At 34.7% G+C, this 20,628-nt stretch overlaps 3 protein-coding genes across 3 annotated transcripts; 2 read left to right on the forward strand and 1 right to left on the reverse strand.

Annotated features, from left to right (window-relative positions):
- Window positions 1-1,072: 1,072 nt before the first annotated feature.
- On the reverse strand, window positions 1,073-3,002 carry LOC106070624 (caveolin-1-like). The gene is made up of 2 exons (XM_013230568.2): window positions 2,848-3,002; window positions 1,073-2,505 (listed from the first exon to the last, which is right to left on the reverse strand). Exons 1-2 carry the CDS (start codon window positions 2,911-2,913, stop codon window positions 2,167-2,169), a joined length of 405 nt encoding a protein of 134 aa, XP_013086022.2. The 5' UTR covers window positions 2,914-3,002; the 3' UTR covers window positions 1,073-2,166.
- A 1,915-nt stretch (window positions 3,003-4,917) lies between these two features.
- On the forward strand, window positions 4,918-8,714 carry LOC106070621 (caveolin-1-like). The gene is made up of 2 exons (XM_013230566.2): window positions 4,918-5,089; window positions 7,898-8,714. The coding sequence occupies exons 1-2, from the start codon at window positions 5,030-5,032 to the stop codon at window positions 8,234-8,236; spliced, it is 399 nt and encodes a 132-aa protein (XP_013086020.1). The 5' UTR covers window positions 4,918-5,029; the 3' UTR covers window positions 8,237-8,714.
- A 4,975-nt stretch (window positions 8,715-13,689) lies between these two features.
- LOC106070622 (caveolin-1-like) lies at window positions 13,690-18,780 on the forward strand. The gene is made up of 2 exons (XM_056025750.1): window positions 13,690-13,846; window positions 18,304-18,780. The coding sequence occupies exons 1-2, from the start codon at window positions 13,787-13,789 to the stop codon at window positions 18,640-18,642; spliced, it is 399 nt and encodes a 132-aa protein (XP_055881725.1). The 5' UTR covers window positions 13,690-13,786; the 3' UTR covers window positions 18,643-18,780.
- Window positions 18,781-20,628: the final 1,848 nt, after the last annotated feature.

Below are 20,628 nucleotides of genomic sequence, written 5' to 3' on the forward strand. Positions count from 1 at the left end.
AGCAGCTAAGCTCATCTCAATGCTTACATTTCTCAATGCTTACATTTCTCAATGCTTACATTTCTCAATACTTACATTTCTCAATACTTACATTTCTCAATGCTTACATTTCTCAATGCTTACATTTCTCAATGCTTACATTTCTCAATGCTTACATTTCTCAATACTTACATTTCTTTTTTAAATTATAAAATATGAAGATCTATTTCTATAGCCGCAACAAAATTACTTTTAAAGATAATTAAAGATAATTTTAAAGAGAAAGATGCGTAAGATGCACTTATTAGCTGGTCTATTAGATGGGTCAGTAGAAATGTTTACTGTGATTAGTAAGATATATAGAGTGAGGCGCGGTACCTGAGTGGTAAGGCGCTTGGCTTCCAAACCGTAGCGTCCCAGGCTCTCGGAGAAGACTGGGTTTTTTTTTTTATTTCGGGATCTTTAGGGCGCTTCTGAGTCCACCCAGCTCTAATGGGTACCTGACATTAGTTGGGGAAAAGTAAGGTCGTTGGTCGTTGTGCTGGACACATGACACCCTCGCTAACCGAAACTTATAAACTTTAAAAAAACATATAGAGCACAAGGTCTGAAAGGGTACTTTACTTTTCTTTACTAAGTAAAGAGACAGCTGGAAAGCCCTCGCGAGGGTCGCGGGAGACTCATTTGAGCCCAAAAGAGAAGCCCTTGTCCTACATAGGCGCAGACGAGGGGAGAAAAAGGTCTCTCACAACCGCTTTGTCTACATAAATTGTAACAAAATATGCAGGTCGCAATTGGGTCAGCGTAGCCATATAAAATACTGCACTAATATACAATCTTCGGGAATCTAAAACAATACATTATACAAAGGTTTGCCAGGGTGGATTTAGTAGTTTCACTAACATGAGATGAATTTGTTGCTTAGTGGTGTCCTATATTACAGTTTAGAATGTTCTACATAGAAGTACATTTTGAATTATTTCCCTTGAGATTAAACATTTTCCTACAAGATCGAAGTAAATCAATATACCAAATATTAAGTAAATATATATTTTATGTTGCTTTAGTTTCAAAAGACAGGTACACAGTGGGATGACTTAGTATAATGTTTATTTATAATATTAAAAATGATACATGTTTGTAAAATTGTAACAAAAGTTTACATGAGAAACTAGTTCAAAAAGTAACATCTTTTCTGTTTCAACTTTTCAAATTTTTTGGTATGTCTTAGTGTAAATATAGGCTAATACTTGTACTTTTGATTTCAAATTCAAAGATATTTTAGAAACTTTATTAGAATTAAGGAATTTCGGAAATTATTTTTTTTTCCAAAAACTTTATAAATAAGAGATGTTTTCATAATTTTAAAATAAATTAAAGATACTAGATCTATGGATTATATGCCTTTACAATAGCTCTGTCTTTTAAAAGCTATAAAATGAACAGAGTCAAAGGCGTATTCACATCTGATTAATTAGGGTCACTAAAACGGAAATAAAAACTGAAAAGAAGGATATATCCACTAAGAAGAAAGTGATCACGAATATAAATTACTTTTCGTTACTATTGTTTCTTTTCATTCATCACAAAATGTCTCACTAGTTTGTCGAGTACTTATTAAATTTAAGTGACACAAAGAGTAAGGGTCTCTTTTTTTGTAATTGTCTTGAGAGTTGAGTTTAAGACTCTTGGAATTCTAGTGTTATAGTCTATCAGGTCACAGTCAAACTTGATGAGTTTATATAGCTCGATTTTAACACAAAAATCTCTTATTTATTATTTCAAACAAACGACGCCAGCGAATGTAATGTATTTGTACAGCTAAACACAAAATCGGTGCGGTGGTCAGGCAAAGAAAAGTATTAGATATCTTCAATATGTTTTGTAGACCTAATAACTTTAATACTAACAATCAAAATACTTAAGTTTCTTTAAGAGCAATGTATGTCTCTGTTCTGGGTGATCAATGTGATATAAAGTTTGTGCTAAAACAATACATCCGACATTAATAAGAGTCATTAAATAGATCATAATAATTTCTCGCTCGTAAATGTTATTAGAATACTTTATTTATTAGATGAAGCCTTTGTATAAAAAACAAATGTTTACACATTGTTCACACATTTATCGTGAATAAAATGTTTCGTTTAAATATCCACTTCCAGTTCTGCATCAATCCGATCAGTTCTATCCTGACATATTGGTTACTCTGATGTTGCTGAAACAGTAGCTCATAGCTTCATAGCATGGTTGGTAGTAACATTGAATACATGCACTATAGAATTTCTGACAACATCCGCAGTTGATCAAATAGAATCTCATCAGAGGAGTTATAATCCAAATACTGTAGAAACTGACGTAGGCATAGAGGCAGCCCCAACAGATGGACAGGGGCAGACAGCTTAGGATGGTCAGCAGATTGTAGGCAAAGGATTTACAGCAGGAGTAGGTTCTATAAGCGCATGACCAGACACAGTTGAAGGAGTGAGCCCCATCTGGTTCCGCTATAACATCTTCATAAGCCACCTGCGAAATATAATAATTAATAGTTATAGCAGTTACCAAGCCTGAAGCATTGAGTTTTAAATAGTTATAACTATAGACAAATTTAAAGCATGCTTTTTAAAAAGTCATAACAATGGAAACATTTGCATCGCTTATTCGTGAAAATTAAATCTTTTTAACCCATTCAACAAATTCTTATTCATAATGCAATGAACCAAGATTAAGTTCATTTACTTTACTTTATTTAAATTCAGAATGTACATTTTCTTTATAGCGGCAACGTACATATTATTTCTAGAAAGACAAAGTTATTTGTCCAAATCCTAAACAAATGAACCTATAAACTTATTTTACTGGACCAACCTTAACATGAAGGTTGATATCATTGGGGTCTCTGTTGACCATATCTATATCCACTTTGCTGCACATTTTCTCTTGTGTCTTTACTAATTTCGACAGGCCAACAGTGCGTCAAGACTAGTCAGAGAATAAACTTTCCTCCTCTTCAACAGACTTATATAGCCATAAAGGCCATTGTCTTCAAACGTGTCATTGTCTATTATTAAGCCGCCAATAGCTTCGCGCTGGGATTATGTTACATGACCCAAGTATTATTATAAGATTATATCTATGTAACAAAGCATGCACAATACACCAAGAATATCTTGTGACAATATACTTCTATACTAGATATTCGTGAAGCGAATGGTTAATAATATTGAGTGGCCCTATGTGTTACACATCAGAGTTACTCTCCCTAAATAAACTTTATTGACCTGTTTAAAGTTGAAATATTAGTTCCACTATTTTACATATTTTCACATCTTTTTAATGCACAAACTTTGCTTTTGAAATTTTTTCTTCTTTATATTGTAAGACAATTGTAAGACAAATTTCCTTACGGATAATAAAGATTATTATTATTATTATTATTATTATTATTATCTTTGCCACTTGTCAGCCATTTATGTCGTCTGCTTGAAATAGGTCTGCCTCCATTTCCTTTTCAGTTTTCCTTTGAAAGAGTGTCAATTAAGAGTCGATCCTAAGCTTTATTTCTCTTGACTAAATAAAAGGATTTTGCAAGAGGCCAAGAATGATTGAGTTTACAGACCCCCCTGTCAGGAAGTTTCTTATGGACTTTTCCCCGAGATGCAACGCTGAGGCCGGGAAGAAGAATAGCCTCGATTTCATTTATCCAGATCTTGACCTTTCTATAACAACGTTAAAATGATGCAGTCGTGTATTAGTAACAACTCACGTGACTCTTATTTTACGCTCTTGCTTATATTTTTGTTTAACTTTCTGCGCTTATTACCTGGGTATGGAGGTTCTCAATTCTTTGATTGTTAACTTTAAAACGTCTGGTGTTAGTCAAAGTGATGGATGACTTCAGTTGTCAAGACTATGAAATCGACCAGGTTGTGATATTGTTTTAAGTGAGTGTTAAAGACTGGTTATTCTTTTTTTTTTTTTTAGTGTTGTTACTTTAAATGGGTATCACGTGATTAGGACAACGATAAACCGCCTTTACTTTTTCGCAACTAATGTTAGATGTCCATTAGAGCTGGGTGGACTCAGATCCTAAAGATCCCGAAATTCAAAATCCCAGTCTTCACCAGGATTTGAACCCGGTACCCCGGTTCAGAAGCCAAGCACTTTACTACTCGGCCACTGCGCCTACTGTATTAATTAAGACCTCTAAGTATAGCCTGAGACTTTCAAACAGAATACAATATAAACAAACGCTAAAACACCAAAGACGCCCAAAACACCCATACAGTATCTTTAAAAAAAACTGTAAAGATACTACACATCTACTACATAATAGGCCTACCGTTATAAGGATATAAACTCTATTGACCTGTAAATGACTATAACCGAATAGAGTCTTTAATCTTTAACTGCATTCAGCATGGTTCCAATCAAGATTCGAGTAATAAGTATCAACGTTTGCCTTTACCTAGCCCTTAGTCAGCTGGACCGTGGGGGCACCACGCAAGATTCGTCCACCGTCCTTCTCCATTCCTCTCTGTCCTTAGCCTTAGTTAGAACCTCATTCAATGGCATGCCCGCCCAACATAAAAGAATGGAAGGGCATGCCATTGAAGTATCAACTATTTAATTTAAAACACCAAGTAGCCTGTAAATCATTTAATTTTAATGTATTGACCAAAACTCATCAACTATTCAGATCACGTATAAACTCTATAAAAAAAATGTCCTCCGTATGGTCACATTGAAAAGAGATCAATAACTTCCCATTAAAAGCTTTAAACCCTGTTACAGTGTCAACGCCGACTCTTTACTTAGGGTCTAACGGAAAGATAAGTGCCAACGGGGTGGGGTGGTTGCCAGTTATTTGAATGGCTGCACTTTCAATATTTTCATGTACATTGAAAGGAATAAAAAAATAAAGTTTTTGATGAGGTGACCTGACGAAAACACGGCCTCTTTATAAAAGTTGACAAGTATCTGCCAACGCCTTCACTTTGGAACTTTAATTGGCAGAGTGTGCACTACTAACACGGGCTACTGCTGAACCATGGGATACGAACTGGATATGATCAACAGAGACCCGAATGGGCTGAATGACCATGTCAGGGTAGGCATTCATCAGACTGGAAGAACATTAGTTCTAAACGACTTTTTTTTCATTAATATAATACATAAAATTTCTTTTTAAAATGTCTTTATTTTTACAATAACATCTTTATAGGTAATTTTTTTAAAACACATTCTATCATTTATTTGACTCTTTGTTCTTGTATCAAATAATTGTATCTTTGTGACTTATATAGGACTGAGATTACTTGTTTCATTCAGTATTATATAAGATAAGATAAGATAAGAAGTACAATCTTAGATCAATTAAAAATCTGCTCATATGCTTCATTCATGATAATGAAGTTTGATAACAACTTGAACACTTTCCATTCTCTGTATTAAGTGTTCACAAAGCTTTTTTTTTATTCGTCATTGACTAAGCGCTTTACACCAAATTATAAAAACATAGAATAATTCATTCTTTTCTGTACAATATAGTCAAATTTCTCTTCAAGACAGTCCACGGAAAGGGAAGGGATAATGAATCATTGGTCAATGGTCTTGTGTAGCAAATGAACTAACCGCATTCATCTTTTTTTTTATAGTCATTGTTATTTAGATGTAAGCTTAATGCGTTATTAGCATTCCCTAGTGCTTTTAGAGCATGGAATGGGATGCCTGAGCTGGTCAGGAAAATCAATGACTTGGCAGAATTTAAGTCATTGGTTAACATGCATGACGCGTAGGACGTAATCATCTTCTTTTTTTGAAGTAACGTCTGTATTTTATAAGATAAGATAACATAAGTATTTGATCATGCACGCTGGACTGTCGTTTGGTAGTCTCGATAGTCCCGGGTTCATGCCCTTTGACTGTCTTGCATATCTCGGCATAGTTTCTTACAGGAAGACTTTTTCTTGGTCCTGAGGCATTTTGATTCGGCAGTTTTTTTTCAATCAATATGATGGGAGCGTACTCTTTACTGTGATAATGGGTATATTGTCTTACGCATCACAATTCCTGTAAAACTTACAAATTTAGAGCTAAAAATCTAGAGACCATTCCACAGACAGAAGCGTAGAGACACAAATCTAAGGACACAAATCTAAGGACACAAATCTAAAGACACTCAAGTTTTTTATATCGCCAAAATGTTCGATGTCGGTATTAAGTTTGATATTGACATTCCTGAACTTTTGTTGGTATTAGGCCTAAATCTAAATTTCTAAATGCATTCAATTTTCGAAGACATTTCCTGAGATTTTTTATTTTAAAAAAAATATCTGTAGAGATTAAAATTGCAGGAAAGTCTCTTAAGAATATGTATACCGTCATTTTATTGATATTAATAATAATAATAATAATAATAATAATGGCCGCCGGAAGCTATGCCCTTAACATTCCTAGGAACATCTTCGTTGCCTGTCAGAGGGCGGTACTGCTACAGACCTGCCACATCACCAGAAAATTCCTCAGTGGAAACTGTTAAAGGGACTACGATGAATTTTGTTTCTCTTTAGCGAAACTCGACCCTGGCAGCGCCAGAGAATGACTACTCGTTCATTTCTAACATAATAATAATCTTTATTATCCGTAAGGAAATTTGTCTTACAATTTGTGCATTACACCAAACAAAAAACATTATAACTATAAGAAACCAAAGTGTAAATTCACACCAGACTCACTCATAATTTACATTAGTTTAATTAGTTTAACTCTTAACAGACTGCAGGTTTTTCTAGAAATTTTCAAATATTCAAATTTATTTATATAAAACAATAGATCAAAGTAGGTTTTTCATTCAGCTTTAGATTTCATATGTGCAAAATACTTGTGTGATGGTAGTTGATTACTTTAGGGTTATGTTAAAGTTAAAATAAAACTTTTCCAACTTTACATATGAAATATTCTCTGCATTTCTTATAGATACAAATATACATCTTAAAATAAGGGAAGCGCGAAACATTTCACGTGGCTACGCAATCCCTAGCTGTGACCTACATATTTTGTCACATACAACTAAGATAATTCGGTTCATAAACATAAAAAAAAAACATTAAGCAATATTTCAAACCTCGAGGTACATAACGGTAAAATATTTTTATAAAACGCGGAATTGATTTATGGAATCAATTCCATTATTATCATAAGTCGATAAGCCTCGTCGAAGCTGTTTAAATATCTCCAAATACAATGTATCAAGCTTATCCAATCCCTAACAATTTCAAACATTTATTAGATTATTTGCGAGGTGGCTGAGTGGTAAAGCGCTTGGCTTCCGAACCCGGGGTCCCGGGCTCAAATCCTGGTGAAGACTGAGAATTTTTAATTTCGGGATCTTCGGGCGCCTCTGAGTCCACCAAGCTCTAATGGGTACCTGATATTTGTTAGGAAAAGTAAAGGCGGTTGGTCATGGTGCTGGCCACATGACACCCTTGTTAACCGTGGGCCACAGAAACATCTGCCCTATAGATCACAAGTTTCAAAAGGGGAACTTTAATATTATCATTTGTTTGTTTTTACTAAAGACAAGAAAAAAAGTAGTTTCCCTTTCATACCATGAGGTCTATGGGGCAGATGATGTTAAAGATCCTTTGTTCCTTTGGCCAACAGTTAACTAGCAGTGTCTTCACCGAGATTCGAACCCAGGACATACAGGTTCGGAAGCCAAGCGCTTAACGATTCAGCCACAGCGCCCCCTTATTTAACTAGCCTATCTGAAATATTAATAGTCGACTTTAAGACTTTGTTTTAAATTATTTCGTATCTAATAAAGATATGAATTTTTCATTTCTTATATCTTGGTAGTTACAGGTTTTAATTAACATTTGACTAAGGATTAAACTATTTCTTATTCTTCTTCTAGGTTCTGTTCGATGAAGTTCTTGGTGAACCAGATGGCGCTCACTCCATTAACTGTGTCTGGAATTGCGCCTATAAATGTTTCAACTGCTGCAAAGGCTGCTGCTACAAGTTCTTGACATTGCTGTGTGGCATACCGCTAGCCATCTGCTGGGGATGTGAGTTCGCCTACATCACTTTCTGGCATGTCTGGTACGTGACCCCATGCATGAGAATCTACATGATCAACTGCGGATGTCTTCAGAAGTTCTACGGAACATGCCTGCAGTGCTACTGCCAGCCTTTGTTTGAAGCCTACAGTTACTGCTTCAGTAATATAAGAGTGACAAATTACTCGGGATAAGCAAAGAGTTTCGTTGAGTCTCTGTACATATATTCACTTGAGCAGCTGATAAACAAGGACCAATAATCTAGAATAACATCAAAGAATTTTTTCTTAAAAGGGTTAGACATTTGTTGTTAGAAGTGGAGTGTCCACAACGGAATAGGGAAACACACTGACTGAAAGAACAATATTCTATTGTACTTACAAATGTCTTGAATAATCACTATTTCCTTTATGTAGAATGCACTCGATAGATTTAACAATTGATCTTAATTCTACTGCCTGTGCTAGTGTCTTATACATTTTTGCTTTTTAAAAATAATTTGATATGTGGTTTACATACTCTTGTTTTATATTTCAACAATAAAAAAAATTCTATTTGACATAATGCGAACAAAACGAGATAATTTATGACAACTTACTCAAAGAAATTTGTTTCTATAAAAATATAAACGACAAATGCATATCTGTGATATTAAACTTATATTTACCATGATTATTTCCTTGGTTTATGTGTGTAATTGTCTGTGCTTAGAACTAGAAAAGAATTATTTTAATCAATAATTCCTTTATTGCTATCACAATTTATATATTTTAAAATCAGAGAAGAATAGCATCAAAACTGTACATAAAAGATTTGTTTTGGATTCAAGAAGATTAAGAACGAATACAGTCCCAACTATGAACGACTTATTTTGCCAAATTCAACGCAGGACAATAAAACATGTGGCTGATTTTTAAAGTTCTCTTTTCGCATTTTTTAAATTTTCTATAAATTTTATCTTGAGTTGCTGAAACAAATTAACTATAATTACTTGTTTTAATTGATGCACCTGGTAGAGGGCGCTTAGTGCTACATTTGTACTTCAATCAATTGTGAGAACCATTCGGGAATACTTGTCTTTCACTCTGTATCCATTGAATACCATTTAATGCTTAGTTTGCTGGCTAGCGTGCTGTGCATTCTCTCAGAGATAGATGAAAGACTACGATTCTAACTAGGTAGCCAAATATGTTTTTCTTGTTGAGTAAAAAAAAAATGTGATTTGGATTGGCACATCAGCATAATCTTCTTAGATTTCCAATGTCACTGTGTTGGACTTAACGTGGAATTCAAGAGCTTATTAACTCTTTCTCTCCTAACTGACGAAACCAGCGTTGATTTTACCAGAATGTGGTAAATAATTACAAAGAGAAAGAGTTAATAGCAGTTCAGCTTAACTGCATTTATTTTATGCCTACTCATTTAACCGAAAACCATGTTGATGCATCTTCTCATTTGGTGTAACGAGGGCTAGTCACTTGCATGGCGGCGCCCATCCCTCTCCATGCTTACCACAGCCGAATGCCTCCAATTAGGTGAATCGCCTTGGTCCTGAACACGTGGCCGTTGTAGTCCATCCTGGGACTCTTCCGCCCTGGCAGGTGACCTTAGTCTAGAAGGCCTTTCACTCAGTGGTGCTATGTTATCACCACCCCCCTCACATGGTTTAGTCCGCCAGCTGAAGCGGTTTTCCAGGGCATGGCGCTTGGAGCCACATGTGAGAGATTTAGGGGTTGGAAGTGGACCAGTGAGGCCGTCCACCTAAAGGTGCAGCATGCCGGACCATCAAAGGTACTACCCCTTTCCAATTCCCCTTATGCCTTATGTTGATGACTTTCTTTTAATGCTAATCCATTTAGACATTACATTTCGTAAACATCACCCTGATCCTTTATGATGAGTCTTTGATAATACGACTTGCTTATCTTAATAGTTGATTACACATAGGCTAAAGAACGGTTTGATTATTGCTTATAGGTCATTGCCCACACATATGTTCCCATATTTATAATATATATTTTTATAATACATATATATATATATATATATATAATAAGCAATAAGGGTTGTCTTCGAGTCCGAAGATTAATGAGGAATGCAGCATTTCCCGTGCCTACGTAGCCCCAGCTGTGACCTACTTATTTTGCCACGTTTATTGCAAAGCAAAACCATTGTCCGCCGGTGGACGATTCAGATTTTCTTTTCGCCGTCTGCGTCTGTCCTCGGCATGCATATGACATTTGCGAATCAAGACAAATAACATTTCTACGCTACGTCTTAGCTATCATCATCATCATGATCACTCCTTTAAGTTCCCCATGGAACATAGAGCCTCGACAAAAAAACACGCCACTCTCCACGGTCTCTTGCTAGTTTTTTTTTATGGTTTCCCAGCTCTTCCCGGTCCTCTCGGTTTTTTCTTAGCTATAACAACAAGAAAATTATAGATTGATTCTGTTTGATTTCCTCATCATCAACAAAGTTGTAGTTATTAATTGTTGTGATGCTCCTCCACGGTGAAGTTTGTGTCTTAGTTAGCACCATAGCAACATAGACATGTTAGATCAGTGTGGAGTTTCTCCTATTTACAACTATGCATGGGGAGTCTGTTATAAACCTTGCACTAATGGTGAAATAAAGAAGAATTGGACCTCGTGTATTGTTTTTTTTTTTTTTTTGTGACATTTAAGCGTACATTTATATACAGGGATACAAATAGAGAAGAACGATTGAGTGAGTTAAGGAATTAATAAAGTGTGACTAAGAAAACACACAAGAAGTAATTGAATTAAATGCAAAATTGATTTGAAAAGAAGATGATTGAGGTGACCTTTAAGATAAGATAAGATAATTTTTATTGATCCAATCAAATGGAAATTCAGTTTGACTACAATTGACAACCTCAGCGTTACTACTGTAACAATAACAATACAGATGCAAATACGAACAACATTCACACACGAAACACATACACACTCATAACCAGCGCTTTATCAATTATGCTTCTATGAACTTCTCGATGATGAGAGATGATCTTGTAACACTCTGACCGACAGTGGGATGAAGGAGTTTTTAAATCTTTCTGTTTTAGTTCTAATGGAAAGGAGACGACCACTTCGTTTAGATCTTATGTAATAGTGGTTTAATGGGTGCAGGTTATCTGTACTAGTTATCTTTATTAGTAAGGTTTCCTTCAATAGCACTTTAGATCATTTCATGGAATTGAGATGATAGCATTAGCTATGACTGGAACGATGGAGAGAGGCAACTATAAATCTCTATTATATGACATGTAATGTTTTTTTTGAACCACTGGAACGTGCAGTTTGAAATGTCAATAATAAAATAATTTCACCCAACTCTCAGCAGTGAGTCTCAGGAATTGATAATTACACTTAATTGTTCCCTTATCATATCTGTGTTATGGAGAGTAGGCCTATGTGTGTGTTTCCTAGGTTACGACGATGAAAGGAGAGTGTTAGTTTTTGGCCACGTAGAATGATGAAACCACGAGCAGGTCTGTCATAATTTATGTTAAGAAGTCAAGTGGGTAATAGTTGATCAAGAGACTTATAAGAGACGCAAAAGAGTAAAGATTTTTTTTTAATGAGTTAGTTTTTGTTTTTTTAAATAATATCATTTCATAGTATTACTACTACTTTTTGAGGGGCGGTGGCTGAGTGGTAAACCGCTTGGCTTCCGAACCGAGGAGTCCCGGGTTCAAAATCAAATGCTGGTGAAGACTGGGATTTTTAATTTTAAAAGTCCGTTCAGCTCTAATGGGTATCTTACATAAGTTGGTTAAAAGTAAAGGAGGTTGGTCGTTGTGCTGGCCACATGACACCCTCGTAACAGTGGGCCACAGGAACAGATTACTTTTATATCATCTGCCTATAGATCGCAAGGTCTGAAAGGGGAACTTTACTACTAGATTTACATCGCATCTTAAGTTGAATCTGCCCCTGACAGGTCTCGGAAACCCAAAATTCTCGACCTGTATGGCGACATGTATGCACTACGCAAGACAGCAGGGTTTCTGTCCAGGGCTTTTGCAAGCGAGGATTTGAGCCTCTTAAGCCCACCCTCAAATGGAGTTTGATGATGATGGTGATGAAGTTGAATCTGAGTAAATTAATAATAAAAGATACAGTTTTGTATTTTTTTTTTAAGTTTTAAAAAAGTTCTACAATACAAAGTATAGTACCCATGTATCGGTTTAGTTGTACTAGCTGTCAGGAGCAACAATCCAACGACCGAGAGAACAATTTGATGATTAAAACAATTTTTTTTTATTGGCAGTGAATCCTAGGATAGTAGGATATCTCAGGAGTTGATAATTACAGTTTAGTATTTGCTAACAATATATAGTTGTTCTCCGACGATTAAAACAATTTTTTTTTACTGGCAGTGAATCATAGGGTAGTAGGATATCTCAGGAGTTGATAATTACAGTTTAGTATTTGCTAACAATATATAGTTGTTCTCCGACGATTAAAACAATTTTATTACTGTCCTTGTCTCCTAGTTTTAGGACAACGTAATTTATGATGATAAATTATTTACATAATTTAATTTAGAACGGTACTAGCCACAAATTATGTTAGCACTAAAGCGACTATTTACAAACATCTCTGAATGAAATGTAGCTTACATGAGGGAAGAAGAGCGCCACACAAAACGACGTCATACTTTTGGAAATATCTGAGTATCAACCATAGAGTTTGCAATTTAAATTGCAACTTATCTTTCATATTAGGGATATTTTCCTTCATGAGGCAAAATAAGTAGGTCACAGCTGGGGCTGCGTAGCCAAGGGAAATGCTGCATTCCTAGACTTCGGACTCGAAGACAAGCCTTATTATTATTATATATGCCTTCAAAAAGAAGACCAGATGTAAACGTTAATTAATTGAGAAAAAAAATAAATAAAAATAGAAAATATTTTCAAATTAATTTCTTTTTCCAAAAGATCTCCCCCCCCTCCCCCATTCAAAGCCTAGCGGCTGTTAGTGTCGTCTCTCTTAAGACATGTTGGTGTTAAGATGGGGCCGGGGGGGGAGTATGATTGGATCATGTGACGTTGATCCCCTGGCTGCAAATTGCGGACTGGGGCGCAGTTCAGGAAAAGTTACTAAGAGCTGTACCATTATTGGAAAACCTGTAAAGCCAGTTGGTGATAATAAGTTTAAAATGTTTTACTATTGTATGAAAACTTTTTAAAAATATTAATATCAATTTTTTTAAATTTCTGAAAACATGATTAAAATCACAAGATCGTTTTTGAATATTAAAATAAATGTTTAAGATTTAAATTTAGCACTCCTACGTCACGTGACTTCCAACTTTCCCTTATACATTACTTCTCCATTTGCCCCTCCTCCCCCCTGTCTGTTAGTTACTTCCCTTTCATTTCCTACCCCTTCCTTTCTTACAGACATACTGCTGATTTTCAAATGTCAATATTTATTAAAAGACGTCTTGTAAAGAGACCTATTCTATACATACATGATTAACAAAGACTTTCACTCCATTGAAGTCCCAGCTTTTAATTAAACGTATGTAGATTGTCAAAAGACCTTCGTCGGGGGACTCAGTTTACATTCATACCATTAGCAACCTTAAAAGAAATTCACTCTCAGTCACTTCGACAGGCATTTAAAAGTCGAGACCTGGCCAGTCTATGAGTCTCTGTGGTTGCACGTCAGTTGGATAGTGTTAACTTAGGTGTACATTATACTTACAGAATGGGTTACGAGCTGGACATGATCAACAGAGATCCTAATGGTCTAAATGACCATGTGAGGGTATGTGACTCTCTAGGAAGTTATCCACCTTTTTTTTTCTCTTTCAGTTTGTAGTAAATTTATTGGTTAGCTATGATTATCTATCTATCTATCTATCTATCTATCTATCTATCTATCTATCTATCTATCTATCTATCTATCTATATCTATCTATCTATCTATCTATCTATCTTATCTTATCTATCTATCTATCTATCTATCTATCTATCTATCTATCTATCTATCTATCTATCTATATGTATCTATCTATCTATCTATCTATCTATCTATCTATCTATCTATCTATCTATCTATCTATCTACCTATCTATCTATCTATCTATCTATATCTGCCTGCCTATCAATCTATCTATCTATCTATCTATCTATCTATCTATCTTATCTACTCTATCTTTCTATCTATCTTTCTGTCTGTTTGTCTTTCTATCTATCTCTCTAAAAATAAATTTACAAAATTAAACAAATATATAAATATAAAAACAAATAGTTAAAATCATATTGTTGTTTGTGAATGCTACTTTTATACCAAGAGTATTTTGTGAATGCTACTTTTATACCAAGAGTACACTTATACATTAAATTTAATTGTAGACGTTTTGGCTCTTTATTATTAAATACATTTTGGAAATATCAACGCACACAAAGATTGAGATCAAGAGCTGAACACAGTAATTATTTTACTAGTCTTGACAATGGGCTCGGATTTCTTAAATATCTTCTGCAGTTAATAGCTTATTGGTATTTAGTGCTACAAATCATAAAAACAGAAGCGCTAGAAGAAAAATTATTTATACTGTGATCTGAATATTTTTTATTTATACTTATTTATACATAAACATTTATAATGATACGGTTGGTCGTTGTGCTGGCCACATGACACCCTCGCTAAACGAAATAGATAAGCTTTACAATATATAGCTCGCAAGGTCTTTTCTTTTCTTTATTATATGAAAAGGGGGCTCGGTGGCTGAGTGGTTTAGCGCTAGACTTCCGAACCTGGGGTTCGCCACTGCGCCCCAGTTAAATTTTACTTGATACAATTATAGGTTAAAACTTAGACGCAGATGGATGATTGTGTTATTTTGCCTGGCTGCTCTTGTCTTAAAACGACACAAACTATAACGACTTATAGTCAGAAACATTTCAGATCGTGTTTTGCTCTTTACAAAATCAAACAAAGAAATGAAAGAAAAGCCGTTTAAGTTTTTTTAGAGTCTCATTAAAATGAAAATAAAGCAATGTTTGACTATATTATCTTGCTACAGTTATGTTTGACTATATTATCTTGCTACAGTTATGTTTGACTATATTGTCTTGCTACAGTTATGTTTGACTATATTGTCTTGCTACAGTTATGTTTGACTATATTGTCTTGCTACAGTTATGTTTGACTATATTGTCTTGCTAAAGTTATGTTTGACTATATTGTCTTGCTACAGTTATGTTTGACTATAATGTGTTGCTAAAGTTATGTTTGACTATATTGTCTTGCTACAGTTATGTTTGTCTTGCTACAGTTATGTTTGACTATATTGTCTTGCTAAAGTTATGTTTGACTATATTGTCTTGCTACAGTTATGTTTGACAATATTGTCTTGCTACAGTTATGTTTGTCTTGCTACAGTTATGTTTGACTATATTGTCTTGCTAAAGTTATGTTTGACTATATTGTCTTGCTACAGTTATGTTTGACTATATTGTCTTGCTACAGTTATGTTTGACTATATTGTCTTGCTAAAGTTATGTTTGACTATATTGTCTTGCTACAGTTATGTTTGACTATATTGTCTTGCTACAGTAATGTTTGACTATATTGTCTTGCTACATTATGTTTGACTATATTGTCTTGCTACAGTTATGTTTGACTTTATTGTCTGGCTACAGTTATGTTTGACTATATTTTCTTGCTACAGTTATGTTTGACTATATTGTCTTGCTAAAGTTATGTTTGACTATATTGTCTTGCTAAAGTTATGTTTGACTATATTGTCTTGCTACAGTTATGTTTGTCTTGCTACAGTTATGTTTGACTATATTGTCTTGCTAAAGTTATGTTTGACTATATTGTCTTGCTACAGTTATGTTTGAATTTATTGTCTTGCTAAAGTTATGTTTGACTATATTATCTTGCTACAGTTATGTTTGACTATATTGTCTTGCTACAGTTATGTTTGACTATATTGTCTTGCTACAGTTATGATTGACTATATTGTCTTGCTAAAGTTATGTTTGACTATAATGTCTTGCTAAAGTTATGTTTGACTATAATGTCTTGCTAAAGTTATGTTTGACTATATTGTCTTGCTACAGTTATGTTTGTCTTGCTACAGTTATGTTTGACTATATTGTCTTGCTAAAGTTATGTTTGACTATATTGTCTTGCTACAGTTATGTTTGACTATATTGTCTTGCTACAGTTATGTTTGACTATATTGTCTTGCTAAAGTTATGTTTGACTATATTGTCTTGCTAAAGTTATGTTTGACTATATTGTCTTGCTACAGTTATTTTTGTCTTGCTACAGTTATGTTTGACTATATTGTCTTGCTACAGTTATGTTTGACTATATTGTCTTGCTACAGTTATGTTTGACTATATTGTCTTGCTACAGTTATGTTTGACTATATTGTCTTGCTAAAGTTATTTTTGTCTTGCTACAGTTATGTTTGACTATATTGTCTTGCTACAGTTATGTTTGACTATATTGTCTTGCTACAGTTATGTTTGACTATATTGTCTTGCTAAAGTTATGTTTGACTATATTGTCTTGCTACAGTTATTTTTGTCTTGCTACAGTTATGTTTGACTATATTGTCTTGCTACAGTTATGTTTGACTATATTGTCTTGCTACAGTTATGTTTGACTATATTGTCTTGCTACAGTTATGTTTGACTATATTGTCTTGCTAAAGCTATGTTTGACAATATTGTCTTGCTACAGTTATGTTTGTCTTGCTACAGTTATGTTTGACTATATTGTCTTGCTAAAGTTATGTTTGACTATATTGTCTTGCTACAGTTATGTTTGACTATATTGTCTTGCTACAGTTATGTTTGACTTGCTACAGTTATGTTTGACTATATTGTCTTGCTACAGTTATGTTTGACTATATTGTCTTGCTACAGTTATGTTTGACTATAATGTCTTGCTACAGTTATGTTTGACTATATTGTCTTGCTACAGTTTTGTTTGACTATATTGTCTTGCTACAGTTATGTTTGACTATAATGTCTTGCTAAAATTATGTTTGACAACATTGTCTTGCAACAGTTATGTTTGAATACATTGTCTTGCTACACAAAAATAAAGGCACATTCCTCATCCCATATGCTAGGACAAATTCGTACAAATACTCCTTCTTCCCTGGTGCTATTACAGCATGGAATGGGTTGCCTGAGCTAGCCAGGAAAACCAGTGACTTGACAGAATTTAAGTCATTGGTTAATATGCATGACTGAATGCATGACGCGTAGGACGTAATCACCTTCTTTTTTTGAAGTAACGTCTGTATTATATAAGATAAGACTATGTCTCACTATATTGTCTTGCTACAGTTAGGTTGTGTATGTTCTATTTATCTATATGTGTCTGTTGTTGTTCACGGCTCTTATGTGACATTTGATTGTGCATACTATTATGATTAAAAGATGTCTTGTTTCGCTTGAGTTCTCGTACTACTACTTATCTCGTATGTCTACAGCTATTAGCACGGCACAACATTTATTATGTATAGTAATCAATTAAGTCTTCACGTAGCAGACTTTTACTTTATTTACCATAAAACAAAATAACAGTTCACTGGCTATTTCAGCCATAAGAAATATATATTATGCATCACAAATATCCAATGAAATAGTCTAAGCACACAATTGACCTTATTCACCGATCGTAAACAAACAACATTTAGTCACGTGATCTTATGGATAAAACAACGGAAAAAAAACTGTCACGTGACAACCATCACGAATTAAACATTTGATCGTAAATTATGTAGAAGAGATAGAGCACCACGTGCTAAATGTTGTTTGATTACGATTGGTGAATGAGGTCCATTAATACTAAATCACTTAATCAGCTACGCTAGACATCCTTTCATCTTGAGAACATGGCCACTACTGCCCCTTGACCATGTGGTCAGATCTCGCAAACGAGATTCTATTCTCGATTAGATTTAGACTTCACGTGAAACACAACAAAAGGTTACACTTCGTGCTTCTCAATTAATACAATCACAATATCTATAAATAAAGATATGACAGGTGTGTTGTCTTTATATGAGAAAAGAGTGCTTGTAATCATAAAAAATGTCCATATGGATCAATATAGCAGTCTTAGTGCTAGTCTTAGTCTTGCTAAAGTTATTTTGACTATATTGCCTTTCAAAAGTTATGTTTGATCAAATTGACTCACTCAGCCTTACGTTTGAATTTGATGAATGTTTATGAATTCTATCTTAGGTTATGTTCGATGAAGTCCTTGCTGAACCAGATGGCGCCCACTCCATTAACTGTGTCTGGAATTGCGCCTATAAATGTTTCAACTGCTGCAAAGGCTGCTGCTACAAGTTCTTGACATTACTGTGTGGCATACCGCTAGCCATCTGCTGGGGATGTGAGTTCGCCTACATTTCCTTCCAACATGTCTGGTATATAACTCCCTGCATGAGATCTTTCATGATCAACTGCGGATGTCTTCAGAAGTTCTACGGCACATGTCTACAATGTTATTGCCAACCTTTGTGTGAAGCCTTTAGTTTCTTGCTCAGTAACATTAAAGTGACCAACTACAAGGGATAGCTAAACAACCAACCCTAATACATGGAACTACAATAAGCATCAAGAGTTATGCAATGTCTGTCTTTGAGGTCCCAATCAAAGTGTTACCCAATCAAACAGAATAGACAACGGAGAACAATGAAAACAACTTCTAAATTTTTTATAAATAAATTGCAGAATAAATCCGTTAAAAAAGAATTGTCATTTTGAATTATGAATTACGATAATAAAGAAATGTAGATTTATAATTTTTGTAAGATAAAATCATCATTTATTTTATAAATAAAATTATTTTTTTATATATATATATTTGTTTCTTTCTGGCCTCTATCTTTTTATCCGCTTAGATACTCTCTGGAGGGAGATAAAACTCACGGCTATAATTCAAAGGATATCAATATATATATATATCATGGGCGTAGTCGGGGGGGGGGGGGTTCAAAAGAAAGAACCCCCCCCCCGAAAAAAATCGTGGCTACGCCCATGATATATATATATACATGATTGTCGATATTTAAACTCGAAATATAATGAACTACACTACTGTTGGTCATCTACCACCAAAAATTGATTGCAAGAGACACAATATCAATCAGTCTAAGACCACTTCAATCCTTACTCCTAAATTTCTGAGATACCTACTTGCATTTTTTTTTTCATGAAAAATAATTAAATTTATCTATAGATGCCTAAACTATGTCAAAAAGAAAGCGAGAGCAAATTTGATTAGGTCAGAAAAACATTAGAGAATTACTTTGTCGTCTCAACATTTTCTTAAACAGGTTTCTGACGTAACCTTTGAACTGAAGATTATTACGTCCTTGCCCAGTTCATACCCCCTCCTGCAATTTTGGATTGAAGTCGGGACCATCGTGTTGACAGTACGATGCGAGTACCACACGACCAGACATTAGTTGGCGAAAAGTAAAGGCGGTTGGTCGTTAACCGTAGACCACAGAAACAGATGACCCATAGACCAGAAAGGTCTGAAAGGTGAACTCTACTTTTAGACAGTTATACTGTAGAACTTTGTAAGGGATTGAATGTATTTTTATTTTTACTCAGTAGATTATAGTCAACTTCAACAATCATTTCAGTGACTCTGTAACATGACCTTGTGCACCAGAGTTTCTTTATCTTCTCCCCCCTCCTACTAGTGAACTAGTACCACCAACGCTTAGAGAAACTGGGTCACTAACCAGACTAAGTGTTTGTTGACACTGTTACTTTCGAGTGTTAGACCTATCCACTATCCGACCCAAAGAACATAACAAGTAATTTACACATTTATTGCTATGTGACTACACATAATTCGTGAGTAAAAACAAAATATTTTTTTTTCCTGAGACATAGATGATAGATCGATAGATCTATTATTGGCTTACAGTCGATATTAAGAGAACGGAAATATTCCTAGATTTACATTAATTTCTTTCCAAACGACCGTTAATATATAGAGTTTAAAAAGAATGATATAAACATTCGAGGGGGGGGGGGTCAAGCAGGGCCGGTCCTACAGATTGCGGGGCCCTATGCGAAACGGATTCCGCGGGGCCTAGTCTGGGACGGTAGGGATAAGGATAATAAGTGAAAATTAAGATTGTTTGTTAGAAAATAAATTCGTCTTTGTATGTTATTCGTAATTTACTAAGTGCTAAATCAAGATCAAATTAACTTTACGAGCCATCTACATTAGAAGTTAGATTTCCAACATAAAGCCGATAAACATTCAGGTCTGCCTTTTAGATTTACTATCAACTAGCAAAATATCATGTTTTGAGTTTTTAGGATATTTTAATAATTTCAGATTTTTATTGACTTTTTTTTAGTATACTTTGCAATTTCAGGAGATTTCCAGGAGCTCCTGGAAAATCAGGAGACCGCGGAAACCCTGTTATTAGTTCAAATGGTTTAGTTTAATAATTTACAACCAGAGGTAGCGCGGGGCCTACGAAAGTGCGGAGCCCCCTGCGGCCGCATAGGTTGCAGTGCCCTAAGACCGGCCCT

Source organism: Biomphalaria glabrata, chromosome 4 (genome assembly GCF_947242115.1).
Source record: "Biomphalaria glabrata chromosome 4, xgBioGlab47.1, whole genome shotgun sequence".
NCBI lineage: Eukaryota > Metazoa > Mollusca > Gastropoda > Planorbidae > Biomphalaria > Biomphalaria glabrata.